The 24,576-nt window shown below is 34.3% G+C and overlaps 1 protein-coding gene across 1 annotated transcript; it reads right to left on the bottom strand.

Annotated features, from left to right (window-relative positions):
• Positions 1-941: 941 nt before the first annotated feature.
• Positions 942-18,057, bottom strand: LOC140136314 (ras-related protein Rab-22A-like). Its single transcript, XM_072158040.1, has 7 exons — positions 17,737-18,057; positions 13,788-13,908; positions 13,071-13,150; positions 11,852-11,933; positions 11,117-11,188; positions 9,427-9,654; positions 942-8,991 (listed from the first exon to the last, which is right to left on the bottom strand). Exons 2-6 carry the CDS (start codon positions 13,869-13,871, stop codon positions 9,448-9,450), a joined length of 525 nt encoding a protein of 174 aa, XP_072014141.1. The 5' UTR covers positions 13,872-13,908; positions 17,737-18,057; the 3' UTR covers positions 942-8,991; positions 9,427-9,447.
• Between the last annotated feature and the right edge of the window lie 6,519 nt (positions 18,058-24,576).

Below are 24,576 nucleotides of genomic sequence, written 5' to 3' on the forward strand. Positions count from 1 at the left end.
CAGAAGTTTTAGAAAGGTTTTCTACTTCAACTCAGATCGACTCGAGAAAATCGAGATTTTCGTACAGTGCGCCACCAATCGAGTGGAAAAACTTCCTAGTCCAGTGTTTCTAACACGGTGGGAAGTAAAGTCTAAATTGATTTAAAACAGACGCTTAATTTTTGTAGTAGAAAACAAAATAAGCAATTAAACGTCACCGAGGCAAACTAACGGTCAATTCAAATATGAAAAACAGTTAAAATTGTGTATTTTGTTTAAAATAGTAGCTACTGATGTAATAAGTAGTAGAAACAATACGCAACGCGTGTTGGTACGTGGAGAGTGAGCTTCTTTCGATCTCGAGTCGGACTTTTTGTACTGTCAGTATCAAAAGTCCAGATTCATGTAAATGCTTTATTTTGTTTAAAATACACGGTTTTCGACCGAACCACTAGCAGGCTATGTTAGCACATCTATGCCAATTACAAAGGTACCAAAATCTGAATTTTGATGATTTTTACGATCGTCCGGATGAGCAAATCACTGAATGGGCCTTTAAGATATGTTTATGATTCAATGGCATTTGTAGGCCTATTTATCTATCATTTATCTTCCGAATTTCACATCGCACATCGTAAAAACTTTTCTTTTTGGGGGGGGGGGTCTTTTTAGGGTCACGAAGTTCAAATACAGCTTGGCAGACAAAATTTTTGAATTCAGCATACCCGAATTAACCAAACAAATTGGTTGCAAGTTTTTACGCGAACTTGCCACGTGATGCTTAAACATAAGCACAGTATTTCCAAAATAGACCCAGTCTGTTTTGAGTAATGGAGGCATTATTGAAATTCGCGTCCACATTTTCCCATGAAAGTCTTTAATAATGGTTTGTGAAAAATACGACTTCGTTTTGAATCTTGTCTTGTTAATGAACATGATGAATAACGACATATCAACAAATTCGTTTATCAATACATTTAATATCATATAAAATATAATTTATATACAAAGAAATTATGAAATTCTCAGAGAAAACAAATCAAAAGAAACTATATAAGTACTACAGTTCTATGTAAGTAGGACTGACATAATAATTACTATGATATGATCAATATCTTTTGATACAATGTATCTAATATAAACATAAACTGCTATTTTTAATAAACAACAATATACAAAAGAATATGAGTTCTATAATAAAATGAGATTGCATCTTTCTAATATTTATTAGGAAACGCTCAGCCTGAGCAATCTGAAATTTAATCAGGATTCACAAGCTCCCTTGTGACAAGTATTATATATAGCTACATGTTAAGTGACCACTTAAATTCATGTGCGCAGGTTTGAGAGACAGACCTATTTGTTTTTGTCTTATAGATTGATAATTGTATCAAGTTGTTATCCAGAACGCATTTGAATTTGACGCTTCGGGTCATAGCCCTAAACATGATAAAACGAGGTGTTTTTTAATATTCCGAGTATACGTGGTATCCTATATGCAATGAATTTCACTGTAAGTTTTATTTTCCATTATGTGTATATTACACTCTCAGTTAATATAATGGATAGTAAAAAGTATTAGGTACGATTTGGCTACGTCAGGCTTCCTAAGCCAGCAGGCTAGCCTTACCAATGTGCATTTTACTGAATTATCTTTCTAGGTGATGTACGATATGAAATTGTAAGCACTGGTATATAGGACTAAATTGGGCTTAAGCCTGATGGCTTAGGAAGCCTGATCACTAGCCATGCTTCAAGAAACCGGTCCTTAGAGTCTAATAATAGCTATGAATAATCATTATAATCATGTTAATATATTTTCACGCAGTCCACAGTTTTCTATAATGTGATAATATTGCATTCTTGGTTATGGTAACTATACGAAAGCCCAATTCTATTTGGACAATATTGAGTTGCTTTAATTTTTTTCATGATTATGAATATTGGTAGGCCTAATATAGGCCAAACACTAACACGTTGTACCTAAACTACCCGCTAAACGAAGACTTAGGAGGATCTAAAAACACACAGCCCGAATGAACTAGTAACAATTATTATAATAAGATTTCATCTCGTGAGATCGTTGGTGGCAGCATGATCGTACTCTTTCAAGTCTGTGTCTTTTGTATCTCTTCATACCGGCTAGCATGCTTATACATAAGCTTAAAGCTTGGCTTGATTGGGCATTTTGCTTGAGCCTGGGTCTCAATTCAAGCATGTGTCTACCCGGAGACCGAGTTAAACAACCAACTCTTATCCGGTTATCCCAAGAAATCAGAAGGATCTACAAACAGGCTATAATAGGCCTATCTATAATAGGCCTACATACAAGATACAAATAACTTAACGGTTACATCGGCACCATGTTTGGCCATGCCATAGGCCTACATTTATGAAATACCAAGCAGGCATATAATAGGCCTAGGCCTAACCTTTATAGGCATTCCGAGTTTACATTGCCGGACATGTCGGATTGATGTGTTCAAATATTCAGAAATGATAGGTTACAATGCTGCATTATACTGAATTTACATAATCATAATATTAAAAGATCCAACTACCACAGCATGTGGACATTTTTGTACACATGCTTCATGTGAAGTATAGGTCTAGACCTACTAGTAATTCCAAACATAGAGTATTAGTATATTTCTCCATGTAAAATGGTTTAACACCAACAACACCGAATGTAATCAAAACAAATTCAGAACCCTCTTCTCACAAGGTGACATAAAATTTGCCCTTGTTTTTCATACAAAACGCAGCATTTTTGTAGAAAGAAAACCACCAATTGTACTTAGCTATAGCTACACATTAGCACAATACAGTGGCGGCACCAGGGGGCATTTGCTCCCCCAAAACTTGGACTTTACCCCACCCCAGGCTGCCCCGCATGCAGTAAGAACCCAAAAAAAGCTCATCGAGAATCGCACTTTTTTGGGCAAAGCTAATAAGCCAAATTGTGCTTCCTCCGCCACTTTCACCCCCTCCCTCCCATTGAAAAACAATTCCTGCTGCCGCCACAGGAAAATATTACAGAATTTAACCAAGTCAAATAATGGATGACGGTTATTAGTGTATAATAGGCCTTAATGAAGAGAAAGTTTGTTAAGCAAGTGTATAACAGATTATTACTTAGGCCTACTCTTAAAATACATACAAGAGTGAATCCGACTCTAAAAGAGTATAGTACAGTGAGTGATTGTTCCTATCCAAAGCTCTCTCCATTGATCATGGAATGAAATGGAAAGAGTGATATTAAATCTTGAAAGAGTGAATAACTGACTCTTTATATTTCAATCCATTGGAGTAATCACAGTAGCAACTCTTTTCCAGTCATGTTCACCATTTTAAATAAGAACTTCTGTCATCTTGCACAAATGAAAAAACCTCAACATGAACATACAAAATCTGAACACATATGCCTACTTATACCAACTTCGAGGCTATTGTTCACAAACCTAGTCTTAAATTATGTGTGGAGTAAACAAGTTTTATATAATTATACGCACAAATGAAAATGTCTCAACATACAAAACCTAAACACATACTGTTACCAAACTTAGAGGTTATTGTTCACCAACCTAGTCTTAAATTATGTGTGGAGTAGTCAAGTTTTATATAATTATATAACAAATGTCTCAACATACAAAACCTAAACACATACTTCTACCAAACTTAGAGGTTATTGTTCACCAACCTACAATCCCGGTCATAATTGTTCGAACACTTTAAACACGAGTACTTCAAATATGCCTCCATTCCCCCGATCAATGTTGTTGGGTTTTTTTTGTTGGTTTTTTTTTGTTTTTTTTTGGTTTTTTTGGTCATGAACCCCTAGAAACATCCAACATTGATTGGTGGGGCAGGGGGAGGGTTGTAGTAGTAGGAAATGGTTCAGACTTCACGTCAAAGAAAGCGAAATTTTAATATGTCAAGTATATCAGAAATACGGTCTCAAACAGTACTTTGACACAAGTGTTCGAACTACTTTTGTCCGGGATTGTAGTTATGTGTGGAGTAGACAAGTTTTATATAATTATATAACAATTTCATCTTTTTTTTCCATGAAACTTATCAAACTTACGTGAACCTTAGATTTCAAATGAAACATTGCAATGAAACCGACATGATATGCGTGAATATGCTAGGTGCGCACTAATATCAATTTACATTTGTATTGATCTTTTTACATATATTTTACAAATAAGCAGTTAAAAAAAATAATACACATCACAGAAAGTAACTATCGTAAAGACAAAAAACCGGTGCATCAAATCTCCAAACTGAAATTGCGATGAGAAGCCCAATTATGTTCTGCATATTTTGATACCTCAGCTCAGTTGTATTTGTTTGTTTGTTTGTTTTATTTCTTCTTTAACCTGGGACACTCAATCAGTTGAAAACACAATTAATCATCTGTTCTTCCTTGAGGCCCATGTATAAATGATCCCAAAAGTGTCACCCGTTGACCATTTAGATTTCAATGTGGAACCCAAACATTTGGGTGCAACTTCTAAATCTTTTTTTCTTTTAAAGGGTCACCGTGGCAATAATTTTGTCATAAAACCCATTAAAACTGACGTTTTGCTGCTGAAGTATTCAATTGGCACAGATTTTCTGTGCAACATTGGAATCTGCCATTTTTTATTCATTTCATTGAGTCGCAACAACTTTTTACACTAATGAGGTACAAGTAGCTCAAAATGTGCAGAACGTAATTGGACTTCTTTTTGCTGTTCCAGCTTGAAAATATAATGCATATGTCTTAAGTTTAGGTCTTCCAAAAAAGGAATCGGTTACTTTTTGTGATAAGTTTATATTAACTGTTACATGTTGCCAGCAATGATACCGCCATATCAATATCAAACTATTAACCATGTTAACATTAATGCACAACATTAAATATAATAAAGCTATTTCTTATATAGGCACCCTGTAAATTTTGGCAATAAGGATATATGAGTTTGCATATTTGCCCGATTTGGATATTTTTAGTAGCATATAAACAGATACATTTATGTTTTGTTCATAGATTGATTCAAAAAGTGCAATTTGATTAATGTCATAGCTGCAAAATGTTTTATATCACAACTCAAAAGAGTATTTACGATGGACAAGGCCATAGGTATACTATTACTATTATAAGAAAAAGATTCATGCGATTTTCTCCATTAGGCCAAAAAATCGTATTGTAACTATACAGTAATAATTGCTTTGGTGAGTTGTATGTAATTGATTGAATTTCAGCACGAGAAAGCAAATTCAGACAACCTACGTCGGATATTGTAAAAAGAAGCAGCCCACTTGATTTTATTTTTTGGTAAAAACTAAATATTCATTTGGTCAAATATCAAAATATCAATTTAGAGAAATATATGGCAAGACAATTTTACAGACAATTTCTGCGAACGGCTAAACGGCGGTGTAATTTGTGACGTATATATTTAAAAAGGAAAACAAATCTTAAAATTTCTTTAAAATTTAACAGGTTCATATAACTACGGTTTATGCTTTAGGAAATAGTATTTTACATTCCCTTAATCTCGTGATTTTGAAAAGGTCAAGCATTCTATGAAAAGTTTTTTTCAGTATTTTGATGTTCGATCAAAACCCACAAGAGCTGCTAGACTGCTTGAAGTACCGTGTTCCTATATAGGCCCTACATGCAGCGAATAACATTTTATTCTGCTGCTGTAAATTTGTTGGGGTTTTCTTCTTTTCTTCTTTTAATTAAAAAAATCCCATAACGTCACCGGAAGTTGAAGACAGTCACAAAACCGTCACGCGCCTAGATGATTCATAAATTTGATATCGCGTCGTTTGGCAGGAAAAATCCCCTATGTGCTTGTGGCCCCTTGAACATGTTTAAAAGAAACCTGCCAACAGGTTACATAAGAGGTTTGGCTTTAAACATGTTCAGGGGCCAATGACACAAAGGAGGTTTTTCCTGCCCAATCGTTATCTTTCTAAACTCTTAAACATATAAAAGTTAACACAAAATAGTTAATATATTATGTATAATTACAGCGATTGTTCGATCACTTAAGATTGCTTTGACACAATATCAATTTCTTATTTACATTAACATTAAGTAATTTTACAAAATTATATATAAATTTTCATTAAATGTCAGTACACATTAAACCCAGGACCTTAAATATTTCTAGGCCGATGCTCTAGCATCTTATCTAATGAGTAAAATTAAAAAGCACAGTTATGGAAGGTCACAATGCAAATTGGCACACAATAAGTTATGTATTTGTTTATATTTATGTTAAGTACCACTAATTGTCTATAACACAGTTTTCACTAGGTAAATGGATAATTTCGTCCAGAGTTTTCTCATATTCAGAACTTTCATAGTTAGGAGCCAACAATACCAGATGAAACTAGATGTTTTAACACACTAATGAAAGAAAACATACCATTTCAATACAAAACACACAACCTCAAAATGTACATTTGTTGATGTGCATGCCTAACCTGGTATTTTTCAGTGATTTTTTATCAGCATTTTCAGATGACCTGAAACAAATAGTCTGTCTCTCGTCTTATTTCCATGCATCGTTCAGGCATTATTAATGGTATATAAACTTCAGTGATGGCCCAATTTGTTAAAATACTATTTATATCTTAATATTCTGGACTAATTATAGCAAATTGATTAGTAGACGATGGTTGGTAATTATTTCATTAATTATGTCATGAAGTCACAAAACTTTTCTTAGGCTACATCAATATACATTATAATATTTCAATCATGTCTTGCTTCTTACAGCATATTTACGGCCAATGGAAAAGAATTTTACGATTCCCGTATCTCTGCGTGTCCGATTTCATTTTTCAGACAATCTTTCAACACCTTACAAGTATTGGATTATTCCGTTAAAATCCATGCACCCCCAATGAAAGGCATGACTTTAATCTTACACATAGGGAGTGTGCATTTCAAACTGCGTTACCCTAATCGATGACTCCATTTAAAATCTACACCTCCTATGTGTGAGATTAAGTTCATGTATCCAATTTAATGAAAGAAACAGTCATAATTTATGCCTAAAATTCTCAAATTCTGCTGTTTAATGTTTTATCTATACAATACCGGTATTTGTAATATTATTATCAAATATACAGAAACGTCACAAACAATGTGCTTCATTGTGTATTAAAACACAATTGTACTTGTATAGCTTTCGCATCTATACACTGTAAGATTTAATATCCAATACTTTTGGTTAAATATTACGCAGACGTGTCTGACCTTGTGTTGAAAATGTAAACATATTTTTGACATAAATCTGCTGTACTATGCTCAATTTACTTTCACAATTCAACAGCTTTATCGGGAGCCTAAACAATTCACTTCCAAATGACCTGGTCATCAAAACTGATCACATGCTATTAACATTAGATTGCATCCGAAAGGCATTTGACACATTAACATTTATGATGGCACACATTACACAGATATAACAATTTATAGAGCAAATTACACATGAGAGAGGCTACTTCGTTTTTTGATCGGCGTTTGTTCCGTATCCATAAAATGTATCCTAATTTTGAAGAATAAGAACATTTTAAAGCAAGAGTTAAAGCATAAAACCCCTTCGGAGAGCTCTATTATATAGAGCACTGTATATACGTAAAATATTACAAATTTGGCATTATATAAGCCTCTCTTCAAACAATCGTTTATGTCCCCTTCTCTCAACAACCTCACATGCCTCATCTGACCTCGGACCGCCAGATCATGTCACAGGCATATTTATTCGTAACATTTTCATACTGCTTTAATATCCCTATTACCGTATATGAAACGTACGTACACCAATTGTCAGGAGGTAAAAGCCGCTGCTATAGACCACATGCAAAAAAAGAAAATCAAGGTCTATATAGACCTATATGGTATCTACGCCACACGGAACTTCTACTCCGTCAAGAAGTATCCTCGGCAGCACAGAAGTCCAACCAACAATGACCATTACCATGATTACCGAAGTCCACACCTTGGTTAGGTCATAGATCCTGAAAAACAGGCTCTATGGTTGGGAGGGCTGAGCTAGCTGACGAGGGTATTTCTTGACGGCGTACTCACCTTATATTTCTTTCTGAAAGTTTTCTGTGTGAAGGAATGTAATATGAACGATTTCAAGCTACAAAATGTTTACCGGTACTATGTCTATGGTCCCGCGAATATAATTGTATTTTGCAGCAAAGAAGGAACAAACCAAATAATCACAGATTCATATATTAAATTAAGGACTGTATAATAATTTGTTTTTACTTTGTTTCGTATAATACAATAAATCACCATTTGCTTGATGAGTTGAAATTCCAGATTTTCAATAGATTCGAATAGCCACTGTGTCAAATTGGTTAGCAACCAATTGTTTTTTGTGTAACCTTTTCCAAGTGCAACGTTGGATCAAAATACCCAGGAGCTTGTTTCACAAAGTCATATACAATCGATATTACGTTTGATTTTATATGTAATAAATTAAACGTAATGTTCATCGTATGTTGTTCGTGAAATTGATTTTAGGGTCATTGTAAGTGGATTATTTGAGCTGTATTTTGGAGAAATGACTGGTAAGTATTGGTACCAACCATGTGTATAAAAAGTTAATTTTAGTACGATATACTTTCGTTTAAATTATGCACTGGAAATTTCTGTCAAATTATCATTTGTAAAAATTGTGTTTCTTTGCCAATCATTGGATTTGTTCCTTTGTACTGCTGCAACAAAAATACATCCAATCCTGAGCATTATTATACATATAAAGTACGATTTTCATACCATGTATACCTATATTCATATCAATATTACCACCATGACAAAAGTCCGCGCTTTTTGCTGCTAAATCGTCTGCTACGTTGTCTGTGCACCATTTTTCATAATATTATTTGCTGCGTCGTTTGCTGCTTGCGTCGAGTCTGTTGCATCCGCGGATTGGTTTGCGTTTAACTTCTGCTTCTGTTCTTCGTCTAGTACTTTCGTCACTCGTGTTGCTGTAAGGTTATATTTGTAATTGTATAACAACTGTTAGTTCGCATTTCAAAATCTATATAATAATCATAATTACCCATTGAATTGTACATGTTGAGTCCAGGTGTCTTAAACGTCTTAAAAGCTACATTTTCCTAAGAATTTAGGTCGACTTTCTCATTTTGGAACGCAATTACTTGAACAACAATTTTTTTTTATTTATTATTATTATTATTATTATTATTTTTGGTTCTGCGGAGGTTTGAACTTCTCTTTGGACCTCTCGCACCAAAGGCAAAAACAATAACTAGGGTGCCTACCACGCTGCTCGTAAAATTGTCCTTACACTTACCATGTTTACAGTTAGGCCCTATATTGTTTTGAAAATGCTAGCACCTACTAATAGACTTTGAAAAGTACACTGAAAACATTTTTGATTCATAAGATCATGTGCTTACCCAATTCTTCAAAGAGCCTTACTACGTTCTCTCCTGTAAAGGCGCTGGTTTCTGTAAAAATTGCGCCATTTTCCCGCGCAAAACCCTCTGCTTCTTCTCTAGGTACTTCCGTTCGTCTTCCATGTCAGCTTTATTGCCAACCAAGCACATTACAATTTTGCGGCCATCGCTTGGGATATGACTACGTACAGATGCAGTCCAATGACCGGTAACACTTCTGTAGGACCGCTAGTAGAATAAAAACAGAATTTAAAAGACTAGTTTGCGTCTGACGTCACTGCAAATCAAAATCCCCACGACTCTTGATTGGTTAGTCGCGGGTAAAAGGAAGGTTGATTAATCTGGCGCCGATTGGAGAAACGGAATCGCAGAAAATGGCAAATTACGGTATTTTTACATGGCGAGAAACAATAGCATTGCTGACATAGTGCCTTCGGAAGAAAGGTTTCCTATTACTAAGACCTGAGCCAATCCATGTCAACTCCAGGAATGTGCACCGCAGTACCTCTTCAATTTGTTTTCTTTTTCTGTGTGGTGCTAGATATTGGTGAGAAAGTAAAATCCTTTAAAAATTTGAGCTTCATACATGTACTCCATTTCGTTTTTGGTAGCAATTGAAATTTACGCTGACCACCCTAAATTTCAACTTGCTGTCACGGGAAAACGAAATGGAGTATGAAGCTCAAATTTTCAGGATTTTACTTTCTCACCAATATCTAGCACCACACAGGAAAAAAAATTGAAGAGGTACTGAGGTGCACATCCCTGGAGTTGACATGGATTGGCTCACCTAACTTTTAAGACCATTTTTACATTTGAAGGTGTAAAATTAACCATGAGGCACGCTGTTTTATCGCCGCTTCAGAAACTCGATCATCACGCCAACCGTGCCCAAGTTTGATTGACAGATGAGATAACATGAGACGCAAACTAGTCTTTCTAATTTTTCTTTGATTGCGTTGAACCAAACTCTTGTAAATGTCAGAGTACTTTTGTGCGACCTGAAATTATTTAGATTTTTTGAAATTCGCGATATAATACAAATTTTATTTTTGACATTTAAAAGTCCTCGAAATAAACTTTATAAATCTTATGATCTGTATTTAAAGTGTATCCAGCTGGGAGGAAAAGCCGTCCATATATGAAAATGTTGACCTTTCATATTGAAGATATGATACATGAATTTTCATAAAAGACCTAATAAAGTATTTTGGGAAACTTTATGTATATCTGTGAAGATATGTATTAATATTATAGGCCCTTCCCGTCGTCTTTCGGACATTTTGTTCGCTAGTTCGGTTTTACATGCACCATACAATACATGATACCCACCGCACTGCAGATAAAGCTATAGCATGGCTTTGAAGGAAATGACCAACATTTTGACAATTATGGGCAGTTTTTTTTAGGAATATGCCTACATTCAGCTATAAATGCATGAAGTACATCATTGCGAAATGTACGATTTCTGATGACTATATATGAAGTTGATGATAACGTATCTGATCAAGATAAAACAGTCTAGCGATAGGCTTATCATATGTTAATGTATGTGCAAAATATAAATGTCATTATTAAAATAGATATTTCAACACATATTATTTTTCCTTTTCCCATTTCTCCAATTTACATTGAATTAATGGTGTGAATTTATTTAATAAATACATTTCTATATATTTATTTCACTTACTCTGTCTGTGATACTGTATACTAATATTGCGGCTCTGATTCCTCGATAGTAAACCGGCGCAAAGTAGCGAAACTATATGGTAACGAAAGAGGAAATGTAACACAAGTTACACACATTTAATGATCTAAAATACACTCTAAAATATTTAACTTAAGAGTTGATTTAAAACAGACATAATTCTCCCGGTTAATACAACTGGTTAAAAATGTTTACCCAATGGTATATGTACAGTTTTCAATGTTTTATACTCAACCATTCGTTTATGACCGAATTTGTCTCATGTATATATAGGCCTATACATTAATTCATGTTTTAATCAATGATTTACAAAGTGATTGAACGCCGATTACTCTCTGGTCTTGGTATCAAGTTCAAGTTACAGTTTTTTGTTTTGTTTTACATTTTAATTAACAGCAGTGTTATAATAAAGAATACATTCTGATATTAATAAGATAAACCATTAGAACGTGAACAAGTGAAGAGATGTGATAACACAAAGTCGCAAGTTGTGAAACTAACACCCAATTTGAACATGCTGAACAAGATGGCAACTTAACTTATACTTCAATATTAATGTGTACAATGATGAGATCACGTGGCAGAAACAACAATATATGGAATCATAGAAAACAGATAATAATACTCAAAAGTAAAATAAAAATATAAAATAAATTGTATAATTTTCGGCGGCCATTGTCTGATGGAGCTCGAAAATAACTATATCTAAGTACTTACCCTTTCTTGTCCTGGAGTGTCCCATATTATAAACTTATGCTGTTGGTTGTCTACTGTGACTGTAATTGTAGCAAATATGGCCCTGAAATTAAGTGAAGCATACCACATTGTTTCTTTAATTTTCATTTTCTTTGTGCCTTTGATAAAGGTCCTGTTAGAATCGAAAGCTCATCAGACCATTGTTAGCCGAATTTGAATTGAACTACATAGGCCTACATGACATAGGCTAGTTTTGTTTAGGCTGTTTCCTACAGCTAAAACTTGAAAAAAAAATATACATTTACAGCAACCAGCTATATAAACTCCTCAACGAAAGTTTGGAAAGTTTTTTCAAGCATCTGTATCTCCAATTATTTGTGACATATTCATATCGTGTTGCATATCACTGGATAGCTACAATACTCCCTTTACAATGACACCCCATTTGAAACAATAACATTTTTCACGGCTGAGTACATGCCTTGTGATTGTAGTGGGGTCTCAAAATGAATTTGCCAAATTGACCATTATTCTGTGCAGCAAGCTGCAATCCCATAACTTCACAATCTGTGACCTAATGCAATCCTCCAAGATGACACCGCTCGCCCCACATAGCCACGGTAGTCAACGACTACCTACAGAATATGGGAGTAGAGTCAAAATGGCCTGCCATCAGGCCAGACCCGGGGGCCAGACCTCAACCCGATGGGACCAGCTTGATCGTGCTGTGCGTGCCAAAGAAGCCCATAGGCAACCACATTGAATGACCTGCGACGAATCCTTGTGGAAGAATGGAATTCCATCCCACAGTAACGTGTAACCAGGTCGGTGAGCAGCATGAGGAGAAGGTGCCTGACTATTGTGGCTGCCTGTGGTTTTTCCACCCGCTATTGAGGTTAGTGGCTAGCTTTGTTTGAGCACAGAATAATGGTCAATTTGGCAAATTCATTTTGAGACCCCACTACATTCACAAGGCCTGTACTCAGCCGTGAAAAATGTTGTTGTTTCAAATAGGGTGTCATTGTAAAGGGGAGTATTGTAGCTATCCAGTGATATGCAACTTTCGTTGAGGAGTTTAGCTATATTCCAAAAAGGGATGCATTCTAACAACATGGTGTAAATTAAACTTAGTATACAGAATGAAGGTCCCAATATTGAACCTGGAGGGACACCGCATATAATGTCTTTTAATGTTTTACGCCTTTCCTGTACAATGTATCGGAAAAAGTTTTGAACTTACCCTGTTGTTGTAAGTGCATTAATAGAAAAAGTACTGTCTTTTATCCTTGTCAAAATACTTGACTTGCCTACGCCCATATCCTATACATGAAGAATAATGAAACAAACATAATTATACAAAAGTGAAATTGGAAGACACTACGATGACCGGCGGAGTATGACATATTTCGATCGGATTGCAAATGTAATGTGCCTGCCTTATGTGTATTTAACATGTAAAATGAAAAATTACATCGAAAATACCCCAGGAAAATACAGCGATTATTTGTATTTTGATATACTTGGGGAAGATTTATAATACTTCTCTCATCGATTCATGAAGTGTTTGTTTGAGCTAAGTTTTGAACCTATTTTCATACTCAATATTATTATTATTAAGAGGGAAAATACTTATACTGCTTTCTATAGAACTGAGCATTATGTGTACAACGAAAGTGAAAGTACATTTTGTGCAACAATAGATTCCTCATCTCTTAATGTTCAAGGTATGATATAAGGGAAATTACACGAAAAAGAGTGATGTCCCTTGTATACCTTAAAAAGCCCTTGGTTTTCACTCTTTTAGGAGTATTTTCACTCTTTTAGGAGCAATTTTTACTCGTTTGCACTCTTCTCACAAGTTTTGGAGATGAGTTTTTCATTCCTTTGCATTAAGAGTATTTTCAAAACAAAACTAAAATGCAAAATAATAATTCCTTATAAATTATTGCTGACATACCCCAACTATACAAACTTTCCATTCCTTGCAGTTTGGGTTGGTTGTTTTTGTGTCTTGTACATTATCATCGCTGTCTTCTTCCATGTTGATAAAGTGCTATCTACTGTTATGGTTACGTATCCTGCATGAAATACAACAGAGTGTGAATTCACAAATTTTTGACAATAATATAGATTATATAGAGATGTAATAACTATTTACACGACCGACTCGACTATAGCTTACTAAAGATATCCAGAAAAAATAATCAAAAATATTGTTTTTACATGCAGTATTTATACACAATAATGATCAATGTGAATATTCTTAGAAAAACTAAAATAGTAATATACAATGATGTACCATGATACGGGATTATTTTCCGCGAAAGAAGCACTCTTAAAAAATAATAACATTAATAACCAATAAATCTTGACATGCATGACCTACAAAGTTCGGGACATCATAGATCAGTTAACAAGGATTCCATATTAATGAGCTTAACAGGAGAAGCTTACACACTCGATACCCACACAAAATTTATGTTTTAAAAACGCAAATATAACAGTGTTATAAACGCGTTTTGGTTTTAGTCAAAACGTTTGAATAACATTTAAATGTCAGGTCATGAAAACGTAAATTTTAAAAAGTTTTATATGTTACATGTATATTGTTGGCAAACATTTTGGCACAAGTGTTTTGCATTCAATTTTCTGAATGTACGTTTATATCCTTATGTATAACCCGGCATTTTAAACGATTCCTATAGTCTTCACCCAGGCCGACATGTCAAAGTGTCATCATTAAGGCATATATATTCATTACATGCGTTGGAACTTGCTTTCGAAGTTATTGAATTTATTAAATAAACGTCTTATACAGGGCGAGTAAAAAAAAGTGCAATAGAGCAAAGAATCGATATTTATGTAAGAACCAGGTTGAACTTTTCCATTATTGAAAGTTTTATGAATGCCACCTTCTGTGAAAAATGAGGTGACTCGCTACTACCGTTTAATTTTTATGAGTCCTTTTGCTGCGATACCCAATTTCATTATTTGTCCACGAGGTACCATGTATTTTGAATGAGAGCACAAAATGAACGATAAAAGCACCAGCTCTGAAACTAACTTTAATTTAAATAAGGTGGATTTTTGCGTTACATTATTATTTTCTGTTCAAACAAACTTTCTAACATTACTTTTTAAACGTCCTTCATACCTCACGCGACTCCAACTCCAGTTTTTTAAACCCCAATATGTCCAACTTACTGGTGTAATTCACTCCACTTCAATTTGCGCGCATTTCATTTCGACATTTGAAAAACTCGCCTACAAATTTATATGTTTTGATAGAGAATAAGGGAAAATTAAAATAACAACAAATAATGTTTCTTCTCTTTAAACAAGACCAAGGACCATAACACTTTGGGTGCTTTAGGTTAAGAAAATGGCAGTTGTTCCAAATCTACCTTACACAGAGTGGGCTGACGTTCAAATTTTAGATGTCTCTTGGATAAACATTAAAATTGGGTATCGCTATAAAAAAAAAAGTGTCAAAAAACCCAAAAAAAACGGTAAATGCTAATTCCTTGATTTTTTCACACATGATCTCTAATGGATATGTTATGTATAAAATGTTTTAAAACCTAAAAGGTTCAACTCGACTATTAAATAAGAATGGATTCTTTTCTCTATTGCACTTTTTTTGACTCACCCTGTATGTCCAACCAGTGGTGCCCTTTCGCATTTTGCAAAAAGGAATTAAACTAGAGCGATAACCGCACCATAGCTGAACCATGTGGCTTCGGCAGTATATTGTGGTAGGCCTATACCACTGTCATCATTGCATTTAAATTTCAGCTCAATTGAAGCATTTGGAAAACTTGACATTTGACCCCTTTATTGCCCCTTAATGACCTTAAATGAATTTCAAAATATTTTAAACATGTTTAGAATGTCATAAGGATCATTGCGTTTAAATTTCAGCTCAATCGGAGCATTTTGGAAAACTTGACCTTTGACCCCTTTATGGCCCCTTTATGACCTTAAATGAATCTTAAAATGTTTTTAAAATGTTTAGAATGTCATAAGGATCATTGCATATAAATTTCAGCTCAATTGGAGCATTTTGAAAAACTTGACCTTTGACCCCTTTATGACCCCTTAATGACCTTAAATGAATTTTAAAATATTTTTTAAATGTTTACAATGTCATAAGGATCATTGCATTTAAATTTGAGCTCAATCGGAGCATTTTCGGTTAAAATGACCTTTTTTGACCCCTGTGACCCCAGGATGACCTCTGACGTTTGGAAATATTTTGATTATATTCTTTATGTTTTCCTCTTTCATATGACACCACTCATGGGGTCATACCTTCGTGGCATTTAGAGATATGTCCATTTAAGACCAAATGGTTAGTTAGTAAGCTAGTAAGCTAGTAAGCTAGTAAGTAAGCTAGTAAGTAAGCTAGTAACATTCACTCATATAGGCTGATACCATTTCATGGTTCAGCAAAAAAAAGCATTTAATACTGCAATGGTCATGATGTACATGTGGGATGGCAATTTTCCTAATAGTGTATATAATCCAACATTTATTTTATCAGTAATTCCAACAAATAAATTAAGTAAAATTTGAAATTGAATTATTATATGATATTCAGGGTTTAACAATATTAACATCTCAAAGGTCATTGTAAATCTAAAAGGCATTTAACAAGTTTTCAATTTTAATATACTGCCCAGTTCATATTGGCCCTATTATTACATGAAGACTATTATTTATTATTCGTGCAGACAAACAATATCAAAAGTAAACATAATCTGACTTGTCTTTGTTGATTTAACTCATGGATAATAATATATCATGATGGCTCAGCAATCCGTGTAGGTCATGACCCTGTCCTGTACACAACTACATCTAAATATGAAACCTATTAACAATTATGCAATTTAATTTCTATATACATGGTAATTGACCTCGTGCTGTTTTCCAGATCATAAGTAATTCGTTTGTTAGGTCTAGTCTAATTTGTTTCATATAACCCATTAACCATTATTATTAGCTACGGTACGTACGTCAGTAGCTGTCAGTAGGCCTACATGAGCGCAAGATACAGGCATCGCCAGATGATTTTAGGTATGAATGATATTAAATATTTATAGTTTTATAAATGAATCCATAATACTAGGGCCTATAGGGCCCCTATACATAACTTACAAGTTAAATTAAATATCCTTCAACCCTACTATAGGCCCTACCATTTATTATTTCCCCATTTACTCCCAGCTAATTGGATGATGTGAATCTGTATATACGAATTCTTCAGCCCTATACCATTTATTATTTCCCCATTACTCCCAGCTAATTGGATGATGTGAATCTTTATATACAATATACATTGACATTCAATTGGAGGTGAGTATTTTTTAGCTATTTTTAATATAGTAGTTTATAGGCCCTACTAGCACATCGTGCCTGATTATTTTTTTATTAATTCATTAGCCCTTTAAATTAAAGGGGCATTTCGTGATCCACAGCCTCATCCCCCCACTTTTCCCAAAAAAAGTTGAGATTTTTACACCACTGGATACCTCTGGCTACATAATGTTTATGTACCAAATATTTCTTGCAGATTAATTCGTTTAGCAAAAATATCGCCAAATTTGAATTTCGTTCTGGTGCACCAGAACGAAATTACAACACATTGTCTATGGAGCAGTGTAATACACATAATCATGCATATCTCGCAAACGCAAAATCGGAATCAACTGAAATTTTGGAAATAAGCTTTTTCGTGGATATCTACTGAAAAATGTCATAAAAAGAGGATGCTAGGATCACGAAATCCTCCTTTAATTAAGCCAACACTAGTAAACAACAACTATGATGTAAAATGCCAATTAATATATTGACCTATATACACTAATTAGATATACATACAAATATACAAACATAATAATACATACATGCCGTAGTAATTATATTTTGTGTCATACGAGGGTCAATCATCCGATATGCATATGGCTGCACATACGGTTGTTGATGCTGGCTATGCGACAGTACTACCGGGTGTAGTATACCATTTTCAACATCTTGAAGATAACACACATGACAACACCAGTTGCTAAATTACATCTGTCGCAATTATTCTGCACAATGTTAACCTGTAATTACTAGTATATGACAGGTGTTATGCCAAACTGATCAGTGTGTTTCAGCAGTATACATTTAGAACGTATACACATAAATATATCGCCATACAATCTCACCAGGCCCTGTCCACTTCCGCTATATCATATCTATTAGGTTCAAAGTTCGTGATCTTATTTCACGTTCATTTCCGCAAACATAATGCATGGTACAATTTTTAATGCAATTTATTTTTCGCGCAATATTAAATGCTATTTTTGGATGAATAAAATAAGTTAACAACCAATCTAAGAAATAATGTTTTCTATCACCATAATATATTGGCGATTTTCTTTTCATGGAGTTATTTTATACAGAAAGTAAAAAATAAACACTCAATTGAAATAGACATAGGCCTAGATTAATTAATTAAAAAAAATATGATTACGTTTATAATAATATTTATCAAAAAACATTAATAATTGATTAATATAAATAAATGTGTGCATGTGGGAAGGTTAGTATCATGAACAGTATAGATGTAATAGTAATAAAATAGTGTTCATGTACTCTATGTGGTGAATTTTTTTAATTTTTTTTAAATTTTTTAGGAAAAATTTTTTTAAAGGGGAAACAAATTTAGTATTTCCATGGAAAAGCCTCTCCCCCTTCATATAGAAAGACGTCCAGATATAGGCATACAAACAGACACAAGCAGTGTCACACAAGTGGCCGTGCATGGTTTGAGCATTCTCGTATTCTTCTTCAATGGATATCCGCAATGTGGAAAGACAACGTTGATATCGCAATTGTTGTATGCGCCAATAGAACGCATAAGGGCAATTCCATGTTAAAATGACATTTTTTCAAAAATATGAACTTTGCAATTGGCAATGATTGATGATATATTTTGATTATACACCCTTTAAAGTTAACAAAAAGAAATTTTCAAATGAATATCAGCTGCAGTATTTTTTTTTTTTTGATTTGAAGGATTTAATGTATTTTCCTACATTTTGTTAATAGCAGATAGTCAAAAGTAATTAATTTTTTTTCTCATTAATATATGGAACAAAAACAATTCTTTTTTGTGATAGTGTTGTTTGATACATAATTTGTCAAAATAAAAAATAAAAAATTAGGAAGCCGTGTTGGTAATGGTCAGGATGGCAAGGCAAGTTGTAGAATGTTAAGCATGTAACGCGAGTCACAAAAAGAACAACTTTTTAATGCAGTAAAAAATCTAAAGGGTTATAAATGTTCCCTTTCATTTTCCTCCTGGTTTGGGTCATAACTCATAATTATTTCATAAGGTTTTTGGTTTGCTACAATTGTACCACCAGAGACAGACTATTCAAAATGGTAACGCGAGTCACAATGTAACGCGAGTCACGATATTGTAACGCGAGTCACACATATTATACAGCTCTCTATACAGTAGGGCTAGAAAATAATCCATAAATAATCACTAAAACTTCTCCCTCACAATTTTACCCTCCCCAGGACTCATAATTATTGTACATCACTTGACAAATTGCAGGACTGGAAACCATTTTTGTCACCATCTGTGAATTCAAATTCACAATTTGACTTTCCATTATAAACACCCATTATAAACACCCACTACCACCATTCCACCCCAGTTTCTCCACCTAACCCCAGAACAGAAGGTCATGTTTAAAGTTGAATTCCACAATATAAATTAAATAGAGCATGTTTAGAGCTTTCAAATTGGGCTGTGTTATCAAATAGTGAGTGTAACAGTCACGTAACGTAACGTAACGCGAGTCACACACTAAGTTGGCCATTTTAAAAATACCAAACTCAAATGTACTTAATGTTTGCTTCTGTAGTATAGCTGCAGTAAAAGGTAATTACTTAGTGGTATCAACTTTTGTGTGCAGCTTCTTGTTTGAGGAGAAATATTGAAAAAGTAAAAGCTCAATTTGGAAGGGGTAATTTTAGTAACAAAAGTCACAACCACATTTTTGCCAATAAATGTTACATCGTTACATAGAGTTATTCACAAATTACAAGTTTACGTGATTTGATACATGTAAAGAGAAGATGAATAAATCAAGTCTGGGGAATGTGTTCCACATTGATTAGCGGCAGCCTTTTATATTTTGCTTTTTTACTAGGGGCTCTGCAATAAGCAGACCTCCCCTCTCAGCCTGCCATAAATTGTTTGATCCTCTTCTCGGCCTGCCAAAAAATCCTTACCCCTCTTTGCACATATGGAAAATTTTTAGGAACCCATTTTGCAAACCTTAAATGGTCTATATCAGTTTTGCATTATACACCAGGCACAAAAAGAAACTTGTCAGTTATAGTCAACCTTGCTGTTCAACAACTTGATAATTTTGCATTATTCTGAAATATACATTTTGTTAGTTGGATTTTGCTTTCTCGTTTGACATCCTGTTCATGAAAATCGAGCAAGAATTGACCAAGATCTACATGCCTCCAAACCCCCAAACCCCAAAATTGAAAGTTGCAATTTTAACGATTCAATTGTGCCTGTTACACTGTGTGCTTTATTGATCGGCCTGTGGTGCTTGTACAACACAACGATGCATCCCATTGAAAATTGTTGAAATTGCAACTTTTAATTTTGGGGTTTGAGAGGCGCAATTCTTTTTTCAATTTTTACGAACAGGGTGTCAAGTGAGAAAGCAAAGTCCAATTAACAAAATGTATATTTCAGAATAATCCAAAATGATCAGGTTGTTGAACAGCAAGGATGACTATAACTGACAAGTTTCTTTTTGTGCCTGGTGTATAATGTTTCCATACAGTTTTCAATGCATTTTATGTACATAATAAATGTATATGAAAATTGTATTCTTATTCAAATTGCCAGTTTTTTTAAATTTCCATCATTGACCCCCATTACCACCACCCCACCACCCCACCCCAGAGGAGAGGGTCCTTTTTAATGCTGAATTACAGTATTTTTATAGTGCTAAAGTAAAACTGACCACAATGGAAATGAAATTGAGCGTGTTTAAAGCTTTCAAAGTGTGACCATGTCATCAAAATAGTGAGCGTAACGCGAGTCACGTAACGCGAGTCACGCACCAATTTAGCTAAAGTTGGCCATTTAAAAAATACCAATCTCAAATATACTTGGTGTTTGTTTCTGTAATACAGCTGAGATATAAGGTAATTACTTAGTGGTATAAACTTTTGTCTGCAGCTGTTTGTTTGAGGAGAAATATTGAACAAGTAAAAGCCTAATTTTGAAGGTGTAATTTTTCGTAACGCGAGTCACAGTCACATTTTTTGCTATAAATGTTTCATCTAGTTATTTACAAAATTAAAGTTTATGTGATTTGATACATTGGGTCAGTAAGTACATGTGGAGAGAAGATGAATAAACCAACTCCTAGTTCAATTGTATTTATATGACATTGAATGTGCTGATTTTATCAAAAATGTAACGCGAGTAACATGGAATTGCCCATAAGGCCTCGTATCCATAGGCTGTTCCCTTGTTCCGTGTTTACTTTTTCCCATGTGACCTGCCACACAGACAACCTATGGATACGGCCACTAAGCAAAACAAAGGTTCGTTGTCTGTGTGGCAGGTCACATGGGAAAAAGTAAACACGGAACAAGGGCACACGCCACAAGGAACAGCCTATGGATACGAGGCCTAAGGGGTGTAAACAAGATGTGCTCATACGCTGAGGCTGAGCATTCCGACCAAAAGTCTAGTAGTTAAAGGCTATCTGATGTTGATTTTAAGATTATACTATTATTTATTCTTATTTTAATATATTATGATATTTATAATAATAATTCGATACTTATTATCACAGAGCTTATATACTTACAATAATTATGGTGTTACTAGTTTGAAAAAAAAAACCCAATTCATTTCAAAATATCGTACATCATGTACATTATGGTTTTAAATAGAAAAGCAGCATTTCGGTGGTAATTCATGTAGCTTTATAGAAGTTAAAGTTAAAAAGCATCGTTTTCCACATTCGTTCATTCGTTATTTCTTTCTTTCTTTTCCTTCTTTCTTTCTTTTTTTTTTTTTTTTTTTTCTTTCTTTCTTTCTTTCTTTCTTTTTTCTTTCTTTCTTTCTTTCTTTCTTTTTTTCTTTCTTTCTTTCTTTCTTTCTTTCTTTCTTTCTTTCTTTCTTTCTTTCTTTCTTTCTTTCTTTCTTTCTTTCTTTCTTTCTTTCTTTCTTTCTTTCTTTCTTTCTTTCTTTCTTCATTTCTTCATTCATTCATTAGACTTCTCCGTAGTCCACTTGCCCATTTATTTATACATACTCTTAAAACTCTGATTTAATTAATTAAATTAAGGCCTCATACTGTTTACAAGACGTCTGATGCGTCCCTGGTCTATTGCTGCCCATTCCCGTCTCAGAATTTGTTTCAGACCAATCAAAGTTGTTGTTGGCTTGATCCTCTTGTCTACCCGGTACTTTAAGTGTCCCCACAAATGCTCCAACGGGTACAGGTCTGGAGATCTGGCAGGCCATAACATACGATTGATCCCTTCTTGTTCCAGAAACTGGTTGGTTTATGCTGGCCCTATGTGGAGTTGCATTATCGTCCATCAAGATGAAGTCTCTTGTAACCTTGGCATGTTCCAAAGGTGACATGTTACGAAGATAACCAGCCTAACCTTATCTAACTTAACCGTTGAAATGACAACTTGGCGGGGCATTTAAAAATGTGTTAACTCTTCATATTTCAACTAGGGATTAAGTTAATATTGACCAACGATGAGAATAATGACAATTGATTTTCCCAACATTTTGACCCCCAAATGCATGAAACAAATCGAACATTCCCATGAGAGCCTAGCAGAATTCCTTTCATTATACTTAATACATATCAATAGAATTTACTGCAACTTTCAAATCTTGGGTTACATTGATTTAAATGTACGCTGCGGCGTCAATATTTAGACAATTGCTACAAATGAGGTGTCAAAATGCGCAGAAATAATTTCTGCTTCCAACGCATTTTACAGATTTGTAATACAATCGCCCGTTTTTGAATAATGGCCATTAATTAAGGGGGGTAAGTTACTTTTTTTTTTTTGTTTATATTACTAATGAATAACCCTAATCTTTACCCTATTCCTAACCCTAACCCTAATCCTAATCCAAACCCTAATCCTAGTCATAATGCTCTGTGCCGGGCAAAACAGGTACGCCGGGCAAAACAGGTACCTGATCGACGCTACTAAGCGAATCCCAAAATCCCTTTTGATCGCTACGAAGCGAGCTAAAATGTGACATTGGGGTGGCGTAATACGAATACAATACAGGAACATGCATCATTGTGAGTTTAAATGTCATTATAATGAGATTACATGCAAAAGCACACTAAAACAACAATTTACAATTATAGTAGATCCATTTTCTATCTATTGATCACAGGGAATCCTTCGTGGAGCTGTTTTCAACATATTTATTATCACACTCGCGAGAAAATTCAATAGTAGCCTACTGAGCTAGAACGGCGATGTCGACTCTGGAGTCAAAAATTTGACTGCCAAGAGCAACCGCTGGCGGCGCATCGTATTGTGAAACGCAAGAATTGAAATAAACAAACTACCGTCTTACAATTAATAATCAATAATAATCAAGTAATAATATTCTGACAGGGAAAAAGTTATTTTTGTTTCTCATACTGGTTTTATTTTCTATTGAAGATAGATCGAATGTCGCGAACTGAAACATAGCTTAAGGTTACACGAAGAAACGTATAAAAAACGTATAAAATGCGTATATAGTAGTTTACAAAAAACGCGTTTTCTCTGGAATCAAATTTCGCAGTGTGTCAATTGTTAATGCATGGATGTATCTTTACATTATTTTTTTTTGTTTTTAAAAAAATTTAGAATCCGTTTGAAAATCCTTCGTTTAAATCATTTTTACGCACCATGTTCACAAGATCAAAAACACGTTCCATGCAGTTTTTTCAAATGTTCGCTCCGTATAAAACCACGCCGAGTGATTGTTTTCTCCTTTTTTGTATTGTACTACAAATCGATTAAAGAAATAATGTTGCCATGGGGAAGAACCAAATACAGTACCGATTAAATTTAAAAAGCCCGTTTTTGGGGAACATTTTCGAGAATCTTGTCTGAGAAAAAACTGTTTTGTGAAATTATCGATATCTTGATAACGGGGCTTTAATTTAGACATCTGAATACCTACATTATTTCTCAACATTCTGCCAATTGCTATCCCATTTGATTTTCACTCCAAATTGAAGCTAGTATTGCAAAAAACGAGGTTTTTCCTCCATCACTTCGTTCAAAATTTCAGCGCCGACATGCGTGTTTATTCTAAGAGCCATTGTGCGGACGCGATTGTAATCATTAAGTAATTGCATCAATAGTTACATATCCGCTTCGAGAACAAGAAATTTCGTAAGCTGATGTATGGTCGGTCGAGTGGATAGGGCGTTGGACTGGGAATCTGTTATGAACAATTTTTGTGGGTTCGAGTCCCCGTGTGGCTGAATTTTCTTTCCTTTTTTTTCTCTTTTCTCATTTTTACTTTCTTTCTTTCCTCTTTTCTTTCACTTTTTCTTTTTTCATTTTTTTTTATTTCTTTCTCTCTTTCTTCCTTTCTTTGTCGTTCTTTTTCTTTCTCTCTCTCTCTTTCTTTCTCTTTTTCACTATTTCTTTATTCTTTC

Source organism: Amphiura filiformis, chromosome 16 (assembly GCF_039555335.1).
Source record: "Amphiura filiformis chromosome 16, Afil_fr2py, whole genome shotgun sequence".
Lineage (NCBI taxonomy): Eukaryota > Metazoa > Echinodermata > Ophiuroidea > Amphilepidida > Amphiuridae > Amphiura > Amphiura filiformis.